We start from the raw sequence: 22,547 nt of genomic DNA on the forward strand, positions 1-22,547 counted from the left end.
TTTCTATGTCCTTGTGTTCACTCTGAGACTAACAGTCAGTGCTTTAGATGCAGATACGTGAGATGCCAACCTAAGCCTGATCACCTTATTTTCGGGAGCAGCAAATGAATGTCCATTACACTTGCCCACCACTGCTCCCATGAGTTTTTACAGAAGTAGAGCCTGCAGGTGAGATGCCTCAAGCAGTCGCAGGCGCACAAGATTCCTTACGCCAGATGTTGACATACATCACTCCTTATCTCTCAGTTGCCTTTCCCGTCAACACTGACGATGATGATGACAAGATCGTCGGAGGCTACACCTGTGCAGCGAACTCTGTCCCCTATCAGGTGTCCCTGAATTCTGGCTATCACTTCTGTGGAGGCTCCCTCATCAGCAGTCAATGGGTTGTTTCAGCTGCTCACTGCTACAAGAGGTGAGTGGAAAAAGAATATTTTCTTCCATAACTTACTTCTTTCTTCCAGTTCACTTCTAGCAGGAATTCTGATCTGTGAGAGCCAAATATGTGACTCCCTTCTGAGAGAAGGCAACCAAGGCATGCGTGGCTCATTCAGGAAGCTGGCAGAAGGCATCATAAGGGGTTTTTCACTTCTGCAGATGTTTCTCTGAAAGCAGAGCACTTTCTGAAATGACAATGCGATAATCTAGCAGCAGGTTATGGGCTGTGATTTCTTATAATTGCATCAGTCTTGGTAAGACTTAGCCACTGGAGAACAGGAAGAGGAATGAGGCGAGGGTGACAGCAGTTTGCCTTTTTCCAGAATGTTTGTACAAAGTACTGTTATATATTTAACTTGTCCCAGCTCAACAAAATAAACCTGCAGAAATTCACCACCTCTACTGGGAGTGGGTAAGATTTCAGTGTCGGCCCCCAGGACTTATTGCAGGACAAGAAGGATAACCTGAATTAAAACAGCTACGCCAATAGTGATGTTGAAGTGAGTGCGTACGGTGACAGGGAGGTTTCTCGTTGCCTGTCGGAAGCAGTAAAGTGTATGCCATTCCTGCTCTTTTCCAGTCGCATCCAAGTGCAACTTGGGAAACAGAACCTGGCACTCACAGAATCGACAGAGCAGTTCATTAACGCAGCTAAAATCATCCGCCACCCTAATTACAGCTCCATAACACTGGACAACGACATTATGCTCATCAAGCTCGCCAAATCAGCCCAGCTCAGCCGAGCTGTCCAAACAGTTGCTCTGCCAACCAGCTGTGTGGCCGCAGGCACCACATGCCTGATCTCTGGCTGGGGCAACCTGCTCAGCTATGGCAGTGAGTACTCTGTGGGAACGTTCAACATCATGAGGGCCTGGGAGACGCTCTAAGATGTCACCATTAAGTCCAAGTAGTATAGGGTAAAGCACAGAGAAGTGCTGTGGGACAGGCCTTTTTGAGGGATCAGTGTCTGTAGGATGGTAACCATCTAAGTGCTTCAAAGGCAAGCCTTTATAAGGTACTTGCTCTTGTTCTGTGTTGCAGACATGGAATCACTTCAGTCACCAGGATGTTCACACTGCCATCAATTTTGTGGCCTGGTGCCACCAGCTGTGCAGTGCCAAGCATTAGCAATTTAACGGATGTCCATAGAGTTGTCAGTTCTCTGAGAACAAGATCAAAATCTGTGACTGTCAATCTCAAATGCCTACAAGAGAGCTCCCTTCTCCTACACCAATGGTCAGAGGTGTGGACAGTGACTCATGTCTCATCCACTGGTGACAACTAAACCTGCACCAGAGGAGCAGTTGGTTTTCCTGAGGCCCAGGTTTCCTCCAACATACATGCTACAAGAAAAGCTTTTAGCTCCACACTTGCCAGCTGATGATTTTCCAGGTATCAGAAAAATAAATGTGGCTGCAGTGTAAAATGGTGGACCCATGGATAGAATCTGTTCCATCTAAAGAAAAGAAATCCATGCTGCAATAACTCTCCAGAGGAAAAATGACGAGGGCTAAAATAGGATGTTCAGTGATTACTTTTCTGCTAAGAAAGACCTTCTCTGGGCTCTGAAATGGGCTCAGAGATGTCATCAACCATCTCTCTCTATTTTCTCATAGCTCAGTATCCAGATGACTTGCAGTGCCTGGATGCTCCTGTACTCACCTCAAGCCAGTGCAACCGAGCCTACCCTGGGGAAATTACCAGCAACATGATATGTGTAGGATTCCTGGAGGGAGGAAAAGATTCCTGCCAGGTGAAACTCCGACCTCTCCTTTCCCATGTGTTTCTCTCCCGCCTTTTGCTGGTAGAAGAGGCCATCATATTAAGGGAATACGTTATCCCCACTGCGCTGGCATGTCTGAATGTGGTGATTTCCTGAACAACAGTAGAAACTTAGGGTGCAAGTTGCTTATTGAGTGAGGCTGGATTTTTTCCCACTCAATTAGTGATTTTCCCTTTTTTGAGACGATAGTCTGCCCTAAATCTCCACAGGCAGACTATGCCGCCTCCTGCACCTCAGGCTGTTGAACACGGGGGAGTGCCGCACCAGAGAGGCAATAGTAATCACAGTGACTTTAGAGCCTGGGTCGCAAACCTTAGTTTTGGACTCACCAAAAATGAAATGACCAGTATGTCAAGATCGGGGCAGTCTGGAAAATGAACACACTTCACAATTGCTCTGCCTTTACATGTGCCTAACTCCAAGGACATATTTGGCAGAATAATGTTTAAGGCACACATATCCTAAGCATCTGCCAAAGACTGCATACGTCAAAATCAGGCAGCTTACTCATCCTTAGCTGCGGTGCCCTTGGAGCTAAAGTAAGGCACAGTAGTATCAGGGGTAGAGCCATAATCAGAAATGACCTTTCTAGAACTTCTGTGTGGAAAAAGCCCAGTGGAACTCGTTGAATGCCCATGATTTCTGGGATCTCTGGCTCATCACTCATGCTGATACCATTTGCTGAATAACCGTATCTTTTATCTCCACAGGGAGATTCCGGAGGTCCAGTAGTCTGCGACGGGCAGCTCCAGGGCATTGTTTCTTGGGGTATTGGATGTGCGCAGAGAGGCTATCCTGGGGTTTACACTAAGGTTTGCAATTATGTCTCCTGGATCGAAGCAACTGTGGCTGCAAACTGAGACTCTCTTGTTCTATGCATCCTGGTTTGTCTCATCATTTCCTTCTGTTTTGGGACTGGAGAGACAAAAATGATTAACAAAAAAAATAATAAAGACTTTCAGGCACCTCTTCTCTGTGCAACGTTTCTCTGGGTACTTCCATAGGCTATGGTATGGAGAAAAGAGGCAGAGAATATCATGCTGGGAAAAATATTTACTATTTATAGTGCCTCTCAACTAGCACCATCTTGGAAGATTTTGCAGGTTCATTTTCAGGAGTCTTTCAGTCAGTTACAGGGAGCCATCTCTGGAGCAAAACATCTTTTCTGTTTATCAGGTGAAAACTCTACTTGCGGAATGAAACAATCTCTTGCTAGAGCTTGCTCTGTTCATGTGCCTGTGCCACTGGAGCTGCTGCCTGTACCTGGCTTGAAGTTCTCCTAACCCCAGCTCACACAGGAATTGGAAGTCCATGAAATTGCTGCCGCAGTTACCAATGGGCTGTGGAGCTGTGTTTAAAAAAAAAGAAAAAAAAAAAGTAGAGAATTTGAGTAAAAGAAAAGTATAGAAAAAGCAGAGAATAGGTGAAATGGGGAATGGGGAGAATTTTCAAAGAAATCTGACACGAGAAAGAGGAGAGGAGAGGAGAGGAGAGGAGAGGAGAGGAGAGGAGAGGAGAGGAGAGGAGAGGAGAGGAGAGGAGAGGAGAGGAGAGGAGAGGAGAGGAGAGGAGAGGAGAGGAGAGGAGAGGAGAGGAGAGGAGAGGAGAGGAGAGGAGAGGAGAGGAGAGGAGAGGAGAGGAGAGGAGAGGAGAGGAGAGGAGAGGAGAGGAGAGGAGAGGAGAGGAGGAAGGAGGAAGGAACAAGTGCTGTTTGCTGACAGAGAGGTTTGTGCCTGACACTCTCAGATGTTTTGTCACTGAGATAGCTCTTAAGAGAGTGACAGGTGCCTGACTCATTGAGATAGGCACCATATACGAACAGAATCAGATCATAGTTTTGTGTCCCATTGTTCTGGTGAGGTGCGGAAATCACTTACAACCTGTGGGGTTATAAAGAAGGTATGTTTATTCAGTGCTGGGCACACGGGGGATAATTCCACCCAAGATGTGTGCAAATTTCCAGCAGCCGCAAACTTGGTTAAATGCTCTAAAGTATTACATACTCATGAAAATTCCCCAGATGCAGGACCCTGCCCTTCCCCTCATGGAACACTGAGAGACCCCTCTCAGCCCAGTTCCCCAGCCTGGTTGAGGTCTCTCTGCATGCTGGCAAAACCATCAGGTGTATCAGCCACGCCCCTCAGTTCTGTATCCTCTGTGAACTTGCTGAAGGCATATTCCGTCCATCCTATAGGCCATTAATGAAGGTGTTGAACAGTATTGAACTCAGTATCAACCCCTGGTGTAAACCACCACAGACTGACTTCCAGCTGGACCATCTGCCACCGCTTGCAAGCCTCTGGCACTGGATGTGAAGTCAGTTTTTAATCCACTGCACTGTCACTTACGTAACCAATAATTTGCCTGCTTCTCTGTGAGGATGTAAGATGGACGCACTTGACCCCTGTCCGCCCAACCAAATCAGCCACAGTTTGCTACAGGCACTAGAGGAAGTAAGGGTCTGAGCTGTAGCCAGGTCAAGAACTCCCTTTTAGGAAACACACACGGAAGCAGAACGGCACACTGAACAACAGTAAGTTGTGAGTGCAGATGAGTCTCGTGCATACCTTTCTCACTGTATGCAATTTGACTGCTAGCCAACCACTTAATTCCATACCTGTGGCAGCCTGGTTGAGCCTACTTTGAGCTCTCTTTGCCAAACAAGGGTGTCTGTATGGCGATGATCTTCTACTTCTCACAGATCACTGGATGAGCCCAGTTCGAGTTTTCTATTAGTCATTTAGCCTAAGTAAATGTGTTTTAAATAGAGTGAATCACTTAGAATTATAAGGTCACGTCATTTTTAATATACTGTCTGCTTAGTTCCTTAGTTAGCTGAACTTGGTGAAATCTTAAACTGTATGTCGTAAAGCTCCTCTCATGTTCACCAACCTTGTATCTACCTAAGTGAAAACAAAGTAGCTACAAACCATCAACACCACCCACAAGATAATGCCTGTTTTGCACTCTGCTGAGCAAAACAGGATTCTTTCAGACAAAATAACACCTTCAAGGCCAGCATGAAGCAGCTATGGACCATCAACAATGTCTGCAGCTAAACAAAACAACGACCTGTCTCAGTGCAGTCAAAGAATCCAATGAGAAGCAAGAGGACCCCAGACTCGAATATTACTATTGGACTGAATCATCGTGTGAGGGGTGGGAAATGGTCTGTAAGGGTGTAATTTCCCAGGGACTTCTATGCTCAGCTCAGCTCCTCTGTGAAGGCACAAATGCTCGAGCTGACACTGCTGCTGTACTATTCTAGTAAATGGTTTATTTCTACGAACTTTGATACCCGAAGGATTACTTCAAGAGACCTAGGATCCAGACTTCGGAGCAACCTGCAGGGGGCTGAGATGCAGCATGGTGAAATTTTGACATCCTAGCCAAATGAGAAAAGTAATTGGGTGTGCACATGTAATCCTCTGGCCATGAACACATGTAATCCCTTACCTGTTTTCCCTTTACCCTCTGTCATGGAGGTACCCCAAAAGTCAATTTAGACAGACAATAAGCTCCAAAGAGACTTTATTCTAACCAGAACTCTTTATCAGAGAACCAACTAGAAATGGGGTTTGTCTAAAATTATTCAGCACTCCAACAACATTACAAAACACATATTCAGATACCGTTTAGGAGTTCAGCTACGACACAGCCAACTCAAACTCAGCAGATCAAATCCCACAACTCTGGAGGGATGATTGACATTCAGTTGCGGAGGGGAGCTGCTCTGGAGCCAACGTGGTCTGCAGCAAAGCAGCAGATCTCAGCACAAGGAGGATTTTCCCGAAGCAGGGGAACGCCGAGGCAAGTGCCAGGAACCGCCAACTCTCGTGAGAGTTACTGATAAGGCCTGGGCATTGCCAGGGCCACAGTGACCATGCCTATAAAAAACAGCCTAGGGAGCGCTAGCAACTGGAGTGTGGCAAACAGAGCGGGACATAGCAGCTTGTGTGGCAGTTTGCATGGAAGGGCGTGCAGGAAGGGCGGAGAAGCTCAGCCAGGGAGTAATTGTATCCACCTGGCAGAAAGCCATGTCTTCCGTAAGGTTGGCCTCCAACACAAGTGATGCCGCTGTCCAGACCAAGATCTGGTGGGAAGACGCTGTCACCCAGGCGTCAGGCTGCAGGGTGCGCCCTGCTCCTACGCCGATACTGGATGGCATCAGTGAACACAGCCATGGGCAATGTGCCCACGTAGAGGGACTCCTCCGCTGAGTGACAAAGCTCCAGGGAGAGGTGAGTAGGTTGAGGAATATCAGGCAGAGTGAAAGACCACTGGGAGTTGCACCCTACCTTCCCTGGGATAGGCCCAGTGGGTAGACAGGGTGCATTGTATAGAGGGCTCACTACTCTCCGCATGGTGGAACTTAGTGACTCAAGGGATAGGGGGCAATGGCAGCATGTTCCTGCCCGACGCAGAAGGAGGAGGGTCTCCGCTGTGACTACTCCACCTTCCCAGATTCCCTTGCACAACAGTCGTGAGGCTCTGCAAGTGCAACCGAACAACAATATTGAGGAAGATGGTTCAACTAAATCGAGGGTGCCGCAGAGGACAAGTCGATCTGCACCCTCGATCAAAACAGCTGCTATAAAGGAAAAAAAGATGGGTCATTGTCATGGGAAGGGAACAGAAGGCTCGATATGCAGACCGGACCCACTTCTTAGAGAAGTCTGGTGCCTCCCTGGGGCCAGGGTTAAAGACATGAAGAGAAAACTTCCTGGCCTGGTAAGGCCCTCAGATTATTTTCCACTACTACTTTTTCAGGTGGGCAGCAATGAGACTGCAATGGGAAATCCGAAGGCAATCAAGCGGGACTTCAGGGCCTTGGGACGACTGGTTAGGGGATCAAGAGCACAAGCAGTGTTCTCCTCTGCTCCCCTAGTTGCAGGGTGTGATGAGGGATGATAGAGGAAGACCCAGGCAGATCAATACCTGGCTGTGGAACTGGTGTCCCCAGCAGAATTTTGGTTTTTTGATCATGGGTCGGTTTACATGACACCTGGCCTGCTAGCAACAAATGGGAGGAACCTGTCTCAAAGCGGGGAAAGGATCCTCAGACAGGAGCTAGCAGGGCTCATTGAAAGAGCTTAAAACTAGGTTTGAAGGGGCAAGGGGAGAAAACCAGGCAGAGCAGAGACAAACCCAGGGGTGGTGTGCCAATGGGGTGAGGCCAATTTTATGAGGTGCAACAAGGCCAAGTGCCGGGCCCTGCACTTGGGTCACAACAACGCCACGCAACGCTACAGGTTTGGGGAAGAGTGGCTGGAAAGCTGCCTAGTGGAAAAGAATCTGGGGGTGTCAGTTGACAGCCAGCTGAATATGAGACAGCAGTGTGCCCAGGTGGCCAAAAAAGCCAACAGCATCCTTACGTGCATCAAGAATAGTGTGGCCAGGAGTACGGAAGTGATCATCGCCCTGTACTCGGTGCTAGTGAGGCTGTACCTAGAATACTGTTTTCAATCTTGGGCCCCTCACTATGGGCAAGACAATGAGGAGAGAGTTCAGAGAAGGACAATGAAGCTGGTGAAGGGTCTGGAGAACAAGTCTTACGAGGAGCAGCTGAGGGAAATGGGGCTGTTTAGCCTGGAGAAAAGGAGGCTGAGGGGTGACCTTATCGCTCTCTACAACTACCTGAAAGGAGGTTGTTGCATGGAGGGTGTTGGTCTCTTCTCCCAAGTAACAAGTGATAGGATGAGAGGCAATGGCCTCAAGTTGCACCAGGGGAGGCTTACATTGGACATTAGGTAAAATTTATTCACAGAAAGAGTTTTCAGGCCTTGGAACAGGCTGCCCAGGGTAGTGGTTGAGTCACCATCCCCGGAGGTGTGTAAAAGACGCGTAGATGAGTTTCTTAGGGACATGGTTTAGTGCCAGAGATAGGCTAACTGTTGGAACTTGATGATTCTGAGGGTCTCTTCCAACCAAAATGATTCTATGATTCTATGGCCACTGAACTGAGATAAAGTAAATACATTTGTCCAGGCTGATGCAAGATCCTGGGAAAGGGAAATCTGGCGTGAGCATGGGCTGGCAGAGAGAAGGTTTCCCAGGAGCATGAAGTGGAGGAATTTCTCACGCTAGTCCTTGTACATCTCACAGAGCTGTGCGGTGGAGGGACTGTTGATTTTCTCTCCACAAGTCCATCCTGTCTGGGAAGAGCTTGTTGAAACACGCCCCATCTGACATAAGAACGATAAATCCCCTGTTGCGGGAGGCCAGGAGAGTGTCTGAGGATGGGTTTTGGATCCTTTGCTCTTTGGTATCTGTAATCAACAGGCTCCTGGTTCACAGTGTTCCAGTGCAGTGGTCTCCAAAGTGTGCAAGAGAGTACACCGGGTTGTGGGAAGAAAACATTAGAACTTCAGTATTATATCTATATAGTTATCACTTATTAAATATACACACACTTGAAATATGTTACTGATCAGAAATGTTTGGAGACTACTATTCTAGTGGTTTCAGTGAATATCTTCCATGTTCGTTCTTACATTCTGCTTTAAACATCAGCCTCCAACTCTACAGAACCTTCGTGTTCTCCCTGATTTCTTCACTACCAAGGTTTTCTTCTTCCCTCGCTCACTCCCGGCCTCCCCCCAGCAAATTAGAATTCTGCTGACATTCTCAACCACGCTGGCCATTTTCTGTGTCTAGAATAACGAGCTTATCACCTGTCTAAATTGACTTTTGGAGTGCCTCTGTGACACCCTCTATGCCTCTTAGACATGTAGCATCGACCCAGTCTGAGACTAAGTTTCGATCCAGCCTCACCTAGGCTTCTCTCTAAGAAGGAGTTTAGAAAGCAAAGGAGTCCATTCTGAACCTCGTGACTCAATGGGAGGGCCTCCCTCTTCCCTTTTACATTTCCTGTCCCCGTATGTTTATCACTCTAAAACAACTCTCGCCCACTTCTGCTTGGCTTATTTCCTCCATGCAGTAAGTAATAGAATGAGCTGTGCTATCCAACTCCGTTAAGCCACACTTTTCTTAAAGTGATCTAAACACTGCTCTGCAGCAAGCAGGAGCCTAAATCACTCATCCACAACAGGATGTTACGGGAGACAGCATCAATGGCTCTATAAAAGTAGAGGTAAACCAGATCCTCTGCTCTCCCTTTGCCCACAAAGCTGATCACATCATTGTAGGAGGCAAAGAGGTTGGTTAGGCGTGATTTCTCCTTCATAACTACTTGCTGACTACTCCAAAACACCTTCTTGTCCCTCATGTGTTTGAAAATGCTTTCCAGGAGGATAGGTTCCACCACCTTGCCAGGGACTGAGGTAAGGGTGACTGGCCCATAGTTCTCCAGGTCTTCCTTCTTCACCTTCTTAAAGATAGGAGTGATAATTTCTCTCTCCCAGTCCTCAGGTAGCTTTCCTTTCCCCACGACCGCTCAATGACAATCAAGAGTGGCTTCTCAATCACACCAGCAAGCTCCTTCAGCTGTCATGGATGCAACCCATCAGGCTCCAGGTACTGTAGCTCCAGTTTGCTTAAGTGCTAATTAACCTGGTCCTCCTCCACTGAGGATGTCTTGCTTGTTCCAGACTTTTTGTCTAGTCTCAGGAGCCTGGGATTCCTGAAGGAAGGTCTTACTGGTGGAGATGGAGGCAAAGCCTCAGGGTACTGGTGAGACCCTAGCACTAGCACACACTTAGAAGTGCTCCTGATACTGGCAGTGCTCTGGGACCATTGCCTGCAGCACCGCAGAAGCACTGATGTACCGTCAGGGCTTGTTGACTCATGCACACAGCAGCATGCACTCTCTGGAGCTACGGCCGTGGCCTGGGCTTGCAAGGACAGACAACAACAGACTGCTTGCTTCTCCTTCCGCTGTCTGTGCTTGAGAAACATTGTCCACATTGTCCTCATCACATCCAGGGGTCCTGTGAAGGATGGACAAAAGGAGGTCAGGAAGGCTGTAAATACAGGGAAGAAGGAGGGTGGGAGAGAAGGGCAGGCAGTGGCAGTGAAAAAGAGGAATGGAAGGAGGGGAGGGAAAGGAAAGAAGTTGAAATAATGGATGGTGACAGGGAAGGAAAGAAAGTCAGGATAGAGGAAAGTGGAAAGTGAGGAGGAAAGGCAGTAAAGTTGCAAAAATTAGGACTTATAGCCAGGAGCGAAGCAGGAAGGCATACCAGAAAGGGAGCAAGAAAGAAGACAGGAGAGATGGAAGGCATGAAGCTAGGAAAGAACAAAGGCAGAAAGGAAGATGGGAAAGGAAGGCTGGCAGGAGGGGAGGAAGAAAGTCTCAGCAAGTGATAGCCATATCTTGTGTGGCTTGGTGTTCCTCGCCTGCAGGACAGTGCTCTGTCCCCGGATACCAATGAGAATTGGGATATGTCGCGTACATCAGAGCGTTCAGGTTAGCGTTGCAATTTGGGGACTGCTGCACACAGAAGCGTGACCATTCCCTGGAGACCAGTGGGGCCAAGAGACCAACATGTACAGGGAAGTGCTCAGTAGCATGGTCCTGACGGTGTTCCAGAACTCGCAGTGTCTTGAGAAAGGTACTGTGCTGACCCCTGGGTGACCTGTGCTCTTGGAAACCACAGCATGAGAAATCCCCTCAAAGCCCATAGACACACAAGCACAGGCAGGAGTGCTCCATCCCACAAACCCTTGCCAGACTCACCTCCAGGTAAGCCTTGGCTTTCCAGCTGGTGGAGAAGGAGAGGGCTGTGGGAACTATTCCACAGCCTACTTACCCATGATGTAGTGTAACAGGCTGAAAGGGAGAAGAAATGGAAGAGAATGAAGGAAATGGGACACGGACAGATGTGAGAGAAGACAGAGAAGAAAGGGGAAGCGGACAGAGAGAAAGAGAGTAGATGAGGAGAGTGAGAAGCAGTCTGTAGATTGCAGAGAAATGAAACAAAGCACTGAGTTTGAGGGACAAGGGGCTAGCGAGGCCCTTCAGTCTACCATCCCTATTGAGGCAGGGGATAGAGAACCATGTGGTAGCAAAGACAAAAGGGTTATTGATGTGTTAGAAACCAGAGAATGTGGGCAGCATGGGCAACAAACAGGAGGAGCTGGAAGCCATTACGCAGCAGAAAAACTACAATGTACTTGCCATCACAGAAACATGGTGGGATGACTCGCACAGCTTGAGTGTTGCATTGGATGGCTATAAACTCTTCAGAAGGGATAAGCAAGGGAGGAGGTGAGATAGACCTGTATGTTAGGGAGTGTTTTGGTTGTCTAGAGTTTCATGAGGGTGACAATAAGGTTGAGTGTTTATGGATAAGAATCAGGGGGAAGGACAACAAGGCAGATATCCTAGTGGGAGTCTGTTACAGACCACGCAACTGGGATTAAAAGGCAGATTAAATATTCTGCAGGCAGATAGAAGTAGTCTCGCGGTCACTAACCCTTGTTCTTGTGGGGACTTCAACCTACCATATGTCTGCTAGAAATACAACGCAGCAGAGAGGAAACAGTCTAGGAGGCTTCTGGACTGTATGGAAGACAACTTCCTGACGCAGCTGTTCAGTGAGCCGACTAGGGAAGGTGCCCCACTGGACCTGTTTGCCAACAGAGAAGGACTTGTGGGCAATGTGATGGTTGGAGGTCACCTTGGGCATACCAATCATGAAATGATCAGGTTTTCTGTTCTTGGAGAAGTAAGGAGGGCAGTCAGCAGAACTGCTGCCTTGAACTTCCAAAGGGCAGACTTTGACCTGTTTTGGAGGTTGGTTGGCAGAGTCCCTTGGGAAGCAGTCCTGAAGGGCAAGGGACTCTAGGAAGGCTGATTGCTCTTCAAGAAGGAAATCTTAGCGGCATAGGAGCAGGCTGTCTCCACGTGCTGAAAGACAAGCTGGCGGGGAAGAAGACAGCCTGGTTGAACAGAGAGCTTTGGCTAGAACTTAGGAATAAAAGGAGAATTTATAACCTTTGGAAGAAGAGGTAAGCAACTCAGGAAGACTACAAGGATGCCGTGAAGTTATGCAGAGAGAAAATTAGAAGGGCCAAAGCCCAACTAGAGCTGAATCTGGCTACTGCTGTAAAAGGGAACAAAAAAGGGAGGGCAAAGGAGAATCTCCACCCACATCAACAGAGGATGAGGGAAAGGCTGAGGTTTAAAATGCTTTCTTTGCCTCAGTCTTTAATAGTTATACCAGTGGTTCTCCAGGTACACAGCCCCCAGAGTCAGAAGACAGGGACAGGGAGCAGAATGAAGCCCCAGCAATCCAAGGGGAAATGGCTAGCGGTGTGCTATACCACTTAGACATGTACAAGTATATGGGGCCAGGTGGGATCCAACCAAGGGTGCTGAGGGAGCTGGTGGAGGTGCAAGAGGAGAAAATCATGTACTGTCCAATATAGGCCTGTGTGTGCGCTGGGGGCAGATCCCTTTTTACATGGGAGGGTTTGTGCTATGCTGCTTCAGCTTTGGAGTCACTGTGGGTCTCCCTCAGCACAGAAATAGGTGCCTGAGTCATTGAGAAAGGCATGATCTATCTCCACAGATAAGTGGCTCCCCTTAGTCCCATAACTCTTGAAGTGGTTTCTGTATTCGTTCTCAATCTCTGCCATGCCACCTTCCACTGAGTATACAACCAACTGCAGAGTGGCATCCTTCCCCAGGGGCAGTTTGTACCAGTACATGGCTGAGAATGCATTAACCTTTTTGGAACAGTTCAGTGTCACAGAGTCTCCCTCTCGGACAATTGTGTCTGGTGATTGCTGAAGGGCCTGACCTAGAAAGAGAATGGAAGATATGTGAGGAGTGAAACGTTGTAGGGGACGGGAAAACACATCCTTGAATTGTGACATGGGGTGGGGTGACATAAGGATGTCAGCAAGCTACGGGACAATGCCCTCTTTCTCTGAGAGAGACACATAGGTGAGAAAAAATACCACCAAAACTTCCTTAATGAAATACTAAAACAAAACAAAAAAAAAAAGTTAATTAAATAGTCTCAACTGAAGTATGAAACTATGACAGAAAAAGCAATTCACAGATTCGTAGAGTTTTCCAAGTTAAGAGGTTCAGAATAAGCTCACCTTGTTCATTGCACATCATCCCCCTGGAAGTCTTGGAGAATGAGGCAGTGCCAACAACCGTGCACACAGCTGAGGCAGCGGCATTGGCTGCAGTGCACCTGTTCAAGCAGAAGGGAAGCTCACTTACCTGCATGGACCAGCATTGCCCCAAGGAACCAGTGGAAAACCATGGAAAAAGGCCACCTCCTGACAGTGGCAGCGCAGGTAGCGAGATGTGTGAAAAAGGGGAGTCTCTTTGCAGGTGGGCAAAGCCCTGAGAGAAAGCTTGAACTGTGAGAAGGCCACTGGCTGTCTGGGAACAGCAGGGAAGAACACCTGCATGAAAGCATGAGGTGCACTTACTCTACTCTACTGGCTTCCTCCTGTGTGTGAGCACGTGTCTGCGTAGGTGGGAGAGAAGAGTTACCACAGGAGCATGTTGGGGCTGCGTGGCAGCCCAAGCGTGTGCACAGCAGAGAGATCCACAGATAGGCACCGAAAGAAGGAAGAGGAAAGAGCTCAGGAACATCTGTGCATGTCTACACCCCTCAGCTGAGACTGCTGCCTAGACATCCCCACACTCACAGACTCACAACACTGCAAGCTGCGATGTGGCATCTTCTATGCTCATCACAGTGCTGCTCATCATGTTGGCCAGCTACAGGAAAGGCTGCTGACCTGTTATCCTGGTGTCTGTTGTATGGTGACAGGGAGAAGACAAGAGAAAAGGCTTCCATTGGCTCTGCACTGAGGCTTCCTTTTAGGAAACTGCACCACAGAGCGATTGCTGATGACAAGGGTATTCACCGTGTGATAGACTGGTACAGACTTATTTTCTCTGTGCCAGAGAAGAGCTTATGCTCTGCTTCTTACAGCATTGTGCCAAGGAGCAGCAGGTTGAGGATGAACATCTTCCTCTCTATATGGGACTCAGCCTTATTCACCAACCAAAGGCTGGGGGAAATGGCCACAGTCAACAAGTGAGGCTGGCGTTTTTTTTACACAGACCTGACAGAGCCTCTGCAGATGTGTGCCATGCTGTGGGTCCAGCAAAGTAGGGCAGTGGAAGGCTGACTCATGCGAGAGAGCAAGTGATCAGGCTGCTCAAGTCTGTCATGGGCTTTGCAGTGAAGATGTTCCCATGTGTCCTTTTAGCAGAAGGGTACAGCAATGTCTCTAGCTCCTAGAGCCTCTGTTGCAAGTCCAAGTGTGTCCCATTGCATTTGTTCCCATGAACTGCCTACAGGAGATTCAGGAATGACAAAAGATTTCTCAAAAGAAAAGGGAGAGAATAAGAAAGAGTGTAGGCTAAATTGTGCAGGAAACAGGAAGAATCCCCGTGCATACTCAAGAACCCCAGCACTCCAGCTGAGAGAAAGCTGTGCTTGAGGTGTCCATGCGAGGGATCTCCATTTTCCACGGGTTTCTCTGGTCTGTGCAGGTGGCAGACCCGTGCATTAGGAGCCTTGCAGAATACACAGTATGAGACATGTAGAGTGATCTGGAACAGGCCATGTCTGCTCTGTCAGGTGTTGTGCTTAGGGCTCGAGAAGCCCATATGTTAGGACATGAAACTGCAGTGTGGAAACCAACTGCAGTGCCCAATGCAAGCCTGTGCCACACACTGATGTGTGTTCTGACATGTGCAATGCAGCTTTCAGGCCTGTGCTGTGCTGCACATATCCCTTGGCCAAAGGAGAACCTCAGACAGGATGTTGTAACAGAGGAGCATGTGAGGAGCTCCCACTTGTTACTGGCTTCTATGCCACCTGCCTGGCCTTGCCTTTATCTGAAGGTACCTCAAGAACATCCCACGTGAACCTCCTTTGTGTTTGACAGTGCAAATGATGAGTGGTGGAAAATGAGAGGATGAGTGTACTCATGCGGATTGAAGAAAGACAGAAGGAGGAAGGTCAGGAAAGGAAGAGGGGCAGAAAAGGAAGGGTGCTTGACAGAAGTGAATATAATGTAAATGAGAGTTAAATGAGAGGCAAAGAGGAGTTGGGTGGCAAGGAGAGAAAGCAGGACAAATAAACTCACAGAATCTGAGAAGAGAAGGTAAGACTAGGAAGCAGAGGAGGTAATGAGTGGAAAGGGATCATTGTGCTTTATGCAGCACCAAATAGGAGGAAAGCAGGTCCCTTTTTGTGCAGGGGGTGGAGGATTTTGTTTAGCTTCCTCAGCAGCTTAGCCACTGTGTTTCACTCTCAGCGCAGTAATACGTGCCAGAGTCATTGACAAAGGCATGCTCTATCGAGAGGGTCATCCCGTCTCCTTGTATCTCACTGTTCTTGAAACGGTCTTGGAAATCCTTCTCGACATCTGCTTTACCACCTTGATACACAGAAGCCACTAGGGTCAGCCTGGAGTCCTTCCCCAAAGGCAGCTTGTACCAGCACATAAATGTGCTGGAGGATTGCTTCTTGGAACATCTCAGATCCACGGGCTGGTCTTGTTGTATCACTGTGTCCGGGGACTGTTCGAGAGCCAACGCTGAAAGGCAAAAGAAAAAGTGTTGAGGAGGAAGAAAAAATGTGAACTAGGCACTGTGAGTTGGTAAAGAGGATGAGAAAGAACAGAGGACAGTCTAAGGAGCAGATGAAGGGGTGAAACAGCTCTTCAGATCAGCAGATGATTTTCCAATCTGTCTCCCATAGGCTAGAAAAATTCCTGGGCAGTTTGTGTCAAAAAAAGAACCATTTTGGGGGCTGTGCACAGACAGCCAATGCAGGAGATTCAGGAATTCCTGCCCGCTTCATTCATTGTCCATCCTCAGCACTGAAATCCCTGGGTAATGAAGCAGTGCCAGCAACCAGGTATGTAGCTGGGACAGCAGCAATGGAATCCATGTAGGTTGTCATGGGGAGTTCAGTTCACTTACCCATAGGGGCCAGCATGGCCACAAAGAACCAACAGGGAGCCATGGGGAAAAAGCTCCTGTCCTTTCAGGGACCTGCCTTTTGTAGCTGCCCAGAGATATGTGAAGACAAAGCACTGAGTGAGGAAGAGACAAATTGGGGTTGGGCAAGGACGTGATATGTGAGAAAGGATTGGCTGGGGACACTACTGTCACAGGGAAGTATAAACCCTGCAGAGATGGAAGGGGGCTGGGAGAAGGGGGTGGTATCAACAGAACTATGCTGAGCTTGCATGGGAGTCTATGTCTAAGGCAGAGGAATACTGAGAGTTCCCCTTCTTCTGAAGCCCTTGAGATATGGAAGAATAAGGTTTGAAGGACACACCTAGATCCCTTGCGTTTTCCCTCTCTTCCCCACCCATAGCTTTTTCGTTTTCTTGGTAGGTGTTGGATTTTTTTGTTGTTGTTGGCTGTTTTTTGGGGTTTTGGTTTTTTGTGTGTGTGTGTTTTTGTCTCTTTCTTTGTTTGTTTGTTGGGGGGGGGGGGTGCTGTTTTGGGCTGAAGGGTTTTTTTGTCATTTTTTTTAAATTACTCACTGTGCAGGGGCTTTCTTTCTCTTTTTGCTGTGAGTACAGTAATTAATGTCAGCGAGAAGCAGGACCAGGAAGAACACTAAAAGAGCTCAAGAATTCTGCCTGTAGCTTCCAGCCCTCCTGCAGGGAGCTGTTAATCAGTTTCTCTGATTCTCTGCAGCAGAGTTGGGAAAGTTCCTGAACTTCACCAAGGAAAGATTTTAATGGAGATCTCAGCTTCACCATGCTATCCCTACCCATAGCACCCCTCATTCTGGGATCAAGAGAGTCAGGGAAAAAAAAAATAAATTTAAAAAAAAAAAAAAAGACAAAAAAAAAGCCAGAACCCCTTTTCCTGGCTGCCTGAGAATAGAGTGTGCCCAAAGTGCAAGGCATGAGTGAGAAGAGGTGCTGAGGATTTGGGCCACGGTGGTCTTTCTCCAACTTCCTTGCTGAAGGGCAGTAGCCCAAGATTTTCTGGAGATAGTTTCTCCCTGTGACACTGAACCTAGCTGTTGAGCATTGGGTGCCTCAACCTGGTGCTGCCTCTGGGGTGAGGACTTCTGGCAGCTCTGCTCCAGGAGCACACTTTGTTTGGCAAATTCAAAGAGTGCCCAGGGACTGAAACCATCTGTGCCATTGCCGCCTCTGCCCTGTGAAACAGCCTGCCCAAGGTGATTTCCCTTGTTCTGCAGGATGGAGCTTGTCCTCCAGCGGCGTGTGAGTGGTTCCACTGGAATGTAGCCAGTGAGAATTCTAGAGTTTTGAAAGCAGCTGTGTAAGGCAATTTCATTCACATATGCTCTACCATGGACACCTCTCTGCTGTTCTGTTCACAGGCTTAGGAGATTCAGGTCGCTGGCATCCTCATCCTTTCCAGAGTATCTTCAAGTGTTTCTGCTCAGAAAACACCCATAAGGTTTGTTCTAAATGGGGCAAACATAGCACACGCTGGCTGGGGACCCCAATGAGCACAGGCATGAATAGCTTGGAGAATGGCAAGCATGAAGCCAAGCAATAAATGACACAGGTCTTTGCCATGCTGAGGCCTGATGGCAGTGCCTTTTCTTCCTCTAAGAGCTGTCAGACACTGTCTGGAGCTCTACATGGGGACAGGGAAGAAAAAGCAAGTGCATGTCAGCTAGGATCCATGGTGGTACCCCTACCTCATGATGATGGGAAGGAGAAGGCTAGTGGAGTCTCACAACTCAGCGTTTCTCTGCAGGAGAAAGTTCAGTGGAAGACGTGAGGAAATGGTATGCAGGTGCTAAGCAGGAGATGCTGAATCTGGTGGAGACAGTGGAGTTGCACAGTTCACTTGCATGCCAGACAGCATCTCCCTTTCCCCACAGCCACATCATGAGCTGGAGAACCTCTGATTAGGCCTGTGCCTCAATGTCCATGAAGGATCTTTGCTTCTGTCCTTGGTGGACTGCCAAAATATACCTTAGCATTAGCTTCCCCTGGGGATTTGCACTTTCTTTTGCTATTCAGCGACACTAGAGATAAAGAAGCGTAGGCAAGTCAGGGCAACAAACAGCAGGTGATGCAGTGGGTTGGCCAGACCAGATACTAGGAAACAACCGAAATACAGGCCAGGCATTTGGCTTCAGGTAATTCTGGGATTGCCTTCTCCTGAAGGTTTGTGACCTTGATAAGACCATGTCTGCAATACCTGGGTTTGTGGTTTGCAAGCTTGTTATTCCCACAGCGTTCCCAATGAATTCAAATATTCTATAAGCACACTTGTTAGTTTTTCTTACTTGGCATACACTGCTTTAGAGTGATTGCTTGGTTTGCCTCAAAATCCTAACGAAACCCCGTATGCTCCTCTGTTGGTGTGTCACACTTATAGTGGGTTGGAAAAGAATATGATTTAAGAGATCAGTGATAGTTTGCAATACTTCTGCTTGTTGCATTATAAAATATAATGGTGCATGATAAGCAGGAAGCAATGTTCAGTTTATGTGAATTGTACTTCTCTGTTGTTGTAATAAGCAATTCTACCTTTGAAATCCACAGGAGGACAGAAACATTCTAACTGTATGCTGTTAGATCATTAAGGATGTAAGCCACTGCCCACCACCTGAGTTATACCCTGCCCATTCGTCATTCTCAGCTTCAGTCAGCTGCTTTCCCTTGCTCCCTGGCAGGATACAGCCAAACAAGTCATGTGCTGTCCTTTTAGTTTAGAAGGGATAAAGTTGATTTTCCTTACTACGTCACTGCAGACTACAGTCAATTGGTGTGGCCCACATTCAGAGAGATTAGACTTTGTTCCATTTCTTTGTTCCATTTCAAGTTTAAACAGTGATATTACACTCATTCCTTGCTTTAAAACCCAGCAACATTCAAAGGGAAGTGATCTGACCTGTTATATAGTAGACACACAAATTGAACAACACCTCCAGCGATGGATTGGAAAATGTTCTCTGTCTACAGTCCCGGGAGATTTCTGAGCTACTCTGCTCCTTGTTCACTCACAGATATCAGCGCTTTTGCGTCAACCTAATAGAAATTGCATAGCAGCCCTCCTCACTCCCTCCAAGTTGCTCTGTTTCCTATAGCAATCATTTGTAGCCTTGGTTTCCCATCTGTAGTTCTCCACAAAGTCAGAGCCTCATGCTGAAGGGAGTGGAGAGTTATACATGGAGGAAGCGGAGGCCTGACTTCATCTTTTGAGAATGCAACATCGGGAGGAAATTACACCGTGTTTGAACCATAAGAATCCTCAGATATGTTGCACCCACCCCTCCTCTCAATTTACCCTGGGAAAACTGTCCTCCAGTGCCCCTCCAAGTTTATTTATTTCATGCAACAGTGAAGTGGTTTTTTTCTTCTTTTCCCTGAGGACTATGTGGCTCTGGGAGTGGGAAGGACTGCCTCGATGCTGACTTTCTCAGCCTACTTCTGGGAGGCCAAGCATGTCTGTGGATTAGGGGTATTGGCCCAGACACCTGGTTTTGCTTGGAGGACAGTGGGTTTGGAGAATTAGAGCAGAGCATGCTGAGGAAGAGGAGGGGGTTTACAGACAGATGGAGGAAAACCCTTCCACAGTCACTTATGGCGAAAGGGTCTGGGGGGCAGTTTTTGATTAACCAATAGTATATAGCTGTCAGGTGAGCAAACATCCCCCTCTTGGCTCGGGGAGCTTATGTTGGGCAAGGGGGCAGAGGGTTTCACAACCTCAGGGGTTAGTGTATAACCAGGCACAACTGCTGGGGGAGTTGCTGGGAGAGGGTGGGGGAAGGGCACTGAGTCTAGGACTCAGCTTTTGGAGCATCTCAGTGGAGTGCTGAATCTCCATGAGGTGGCAGATGCTTGCTGAGCCAGGGCTGGAAGCCCCTCTGCATGCTGTGAAGGAACTGGGTGCAGATCGGCGATGTGAAGGGATTAGTGACACAGAGAGGGGCAGTCCTGAGCTAAAAGTTCCATTTAGCAGTTAGTGGTGCCACCTTGTGGTCAAAAGTCTTAACTGCACCGGTCCAACTACACGTTCTCTTTCCAGCGACTGATTTTTACAGGACAAATAAACCTCCCGGCACGTTACACGGGAAATTTGCCTGCACTCCATCTCAGAGTGCATTGCTTCTCCGTTGGGAAAGAAGTATTGCGGCTGGGCATAAAAGGAACAGCAGCTCCAACCTCGGGGTTCCTTCTGGCTCTGGGCATGAAGCAGATAACCACAGTGACACACAGAAAGGAAAGCGAATATTGAGAAGCCAGATGCCTGGGTCTTGTCTTCAGCTTTTGTGTGGACAGTTTTCGTTCCTGGATGTTAATTACTTGTCCTTGTCAAGACAGGACCAAGGCTATGTCCAGAACAGGGGACTCTGTCCCAGTCAAGAGAAGCTGCTAAATTAATGTATACTTTGATTAAGTTACAAAGGACTTATCCATTGTTAACCAATGACATGAGATATGCTTTCTAACCACTTGCAAAATGAGGGGATATTTTTCAAGTTTTAGATCTTCCTACATGACAAGCTGGAGACAGAAGATTAAGTTGTCTAGAAGCAGGGTGCTTAGCTTATATTGGACTAGAAATTAATAGATGTAAGTAAGAAACTAATCAATTACTTATGTAAGTGTGTACTTGCTGCGCTTCTGAGAAGATTTGCCAACATGGAGAGGTTGATCAGTGGACACATGTAAAGACCCTCTGAAGACCTGCTGAAACAGACTGAATGTCCTGCAAAAAGAAGCTAGATGACAGCAAAGCCCATGAAATAACTAACTTCAGTCTAACTCTAGGTTTATGCAATTACTTAGTATAGATGTATTGTATGTTAAAAATTCCTCCAAATTGTAATGAATATGCAATAATTGTGTGAATATAAGCAATGCAAGAGCAGTCGGTCCTTGGAGCACTTATGAAGGAAAACAGGCAGTGCTGTTAAAAAAAAGAATGCTTGCTTAACAGTAAGTTCATACCTTTGTTTCACCAGGCATGTCTTTGGATATCAGCAAAACACCCTCCACACCTGTAAGATGGGCACAATTATCACAAAAGCAAGACTTTTAATTCCTCACACATAGAGATTTAATCCATCTAGTACAGCCTGGTTACCCGCATTGCTCCCTCCTCTATTCCCTCACTTCTATTTCACTAAGTCCTAGTATCTCCCTACAGACGGGAAGAGGATCCCAGCATTCAGGCACTCAGTTCCCTCCACATGTAGAGTGTTCCTAATGGCCCAGACAGTGCCAGAAATGAGAAACCCATTTCCCTGGGCATTTTATGTGGCCATCCATATATAGGCAGGTTCTTCTCCACCCTGACCCTATTAAGGTATTGACAATGACTCTCTCCTCCTATCCTTCTGTAGTCATTACCACTTAAAGAACGAATCCTGTGGGCGATTGCTAACCTAAACATATGTGAATCCTGTCAACAATTGATCAGTTTCAGGTCAGTCTGTTCTTTTCACCTTAGACATCCTGAAGCCTGAGCGATTTTTTTTTTTATATATATATCTCAACACTGTCAGATGGTGTCCTTTAGATGAAGTTTGCTCATTATAGACTGATTATAATACTAAAAAGCACTCCCACAGGACTGAAGATGGCAACCCAGCATGAGACCTCTCCCCAGTGATTGTGCATAGTACTACAATTATTGTGTAACCAATAGGCAAATGTGTGACCAATTGGCTCTTTAGAACTGCCCTGAGGGTGTCAATGTAGCTATAAGATTTTGTATAAAATGACTGTGACTTTTGTTGCTGGCATGCTGGCTTTCTAGTATCTAGACTGTGCAACTCTGAAATGAAGAATATCTCTGTTTTTAAGATTGGCTCATTGCATGCCAGGAATGGACTCGCACTTCAGCAACAACATCTCCATTACCTGTTTCCCTGACAGCTCCAGGATTCTTGATCTCCAGATAAATGAATCTCAATCCTAGGCCCTGAACCTGTTACAAAACACTCCCTGCAGCAGGTCTGCGAGAGGAAAGAAGTAGCTGGGAAACTATGTTTGGGGATGAGGGGGGAAATGAACAGATTGGACACAAACGAAAACTTGTGCGTGGATGTGTATGTACTCATTTCACTGCACACGCACACTGGTAGTTAGACATCATGGCACACACACATACATACTCCTATATGCTCACAAGGCTTCATACACACTCATTCCATATTTACACTCACAAACAAAGCTGAACACACTTCCTGTACACACATGCGCAGTTGTGATCACACACCATTATACACATTATTTCCTGCACATATAGACACAAAACCCAAGGTCACACAAACCTGCTTAGTTCACACATGCACACGCAGAGAATAAACCAATATGTTGGAACGATAAAGGACTCAGCATTCCGATTCAATGTGAATCACACAAAGCCATTTATTACAGAAACAAGCCTCCTTATATATGCAACTATTCTCTGATC

At 47.3% G+C, this 22,547-nt stretch overlaps 1 protein-coding gene and 1 gene segment (V, D, J or C); one reads left to right on the plus strand and one right to left on the minus strand.

Moving 5' to 3' along the window:
• Nucleotides 1-16,137, minus strand: part of LOC136107982 (T-cell receptor beta-2 chain C region-like) — a 69,022-nt gene extending 52,885 nt beyond the window's left edge. The window contains 3 exon segments of the C gene segment in view: nt 7,472-7,501; nt 12,630-12,927; nt 16,095-16,137. Coding sequence covers nt 7,472-7,501; nt 12,630-12,927; nt 16,095-16,137 — 371 coding nt within the window.
• On the plus strand, nt 216-3,081 carry LOC136108002 (trypsin-like). Its single transcript, XM_065849445.2, has 4 exons — nt 216-415; nt 1,019-1,272; nt 2,055-2,191; nt 2,932-3,081. Exons 1-4 carry the CDS (start codon nt 216-218, stop codon nt 3,079-3,081), a joined length of 741 nt encoding a protein of 246 aa, XP_065705517.2.
• Nucleotides 16,138-22,547: the final 6,410 nt, after the last annotated feature.

This window comes from Patagioenas fasciata, chromosome 1 (genome assembly GCF_037038585.1).
Source record: "Patagioenas fasciata isolate bPatFas1 chromosome 1, bPatFas1.hap1, whole genome shotgun sequence".
NCBI classification, from domain to species: Eukaryota; Metazoa; Chordata; class Aves; order Columbiformes; family Columbidae; genus Patagioenas; species Patagioenas fasciata.

Coding starts and splice junctions, on each gene's coding strand:
- LOC136108002 (XM_065849445.2), top strand. CDS start 216: ATGTTGACATACATCACTCCTTATCTCTCAGTTGCCTTTCCCGTCAAC. Junction 416..1,018: donor GCTGCTCACTGCTACAAGAG/GTGAGTGGAAAA, acceptor GCTCTTTTCCAG/TCGCATCCAAGTGCAACTTG. Junction 2,192..2,931: donor GAGGAAAAGATTCCTGCCAG/GTGAAACTCCGA, acceptor TTATCTCCACAG/GGAGATTCCGGAGGTCCAGT.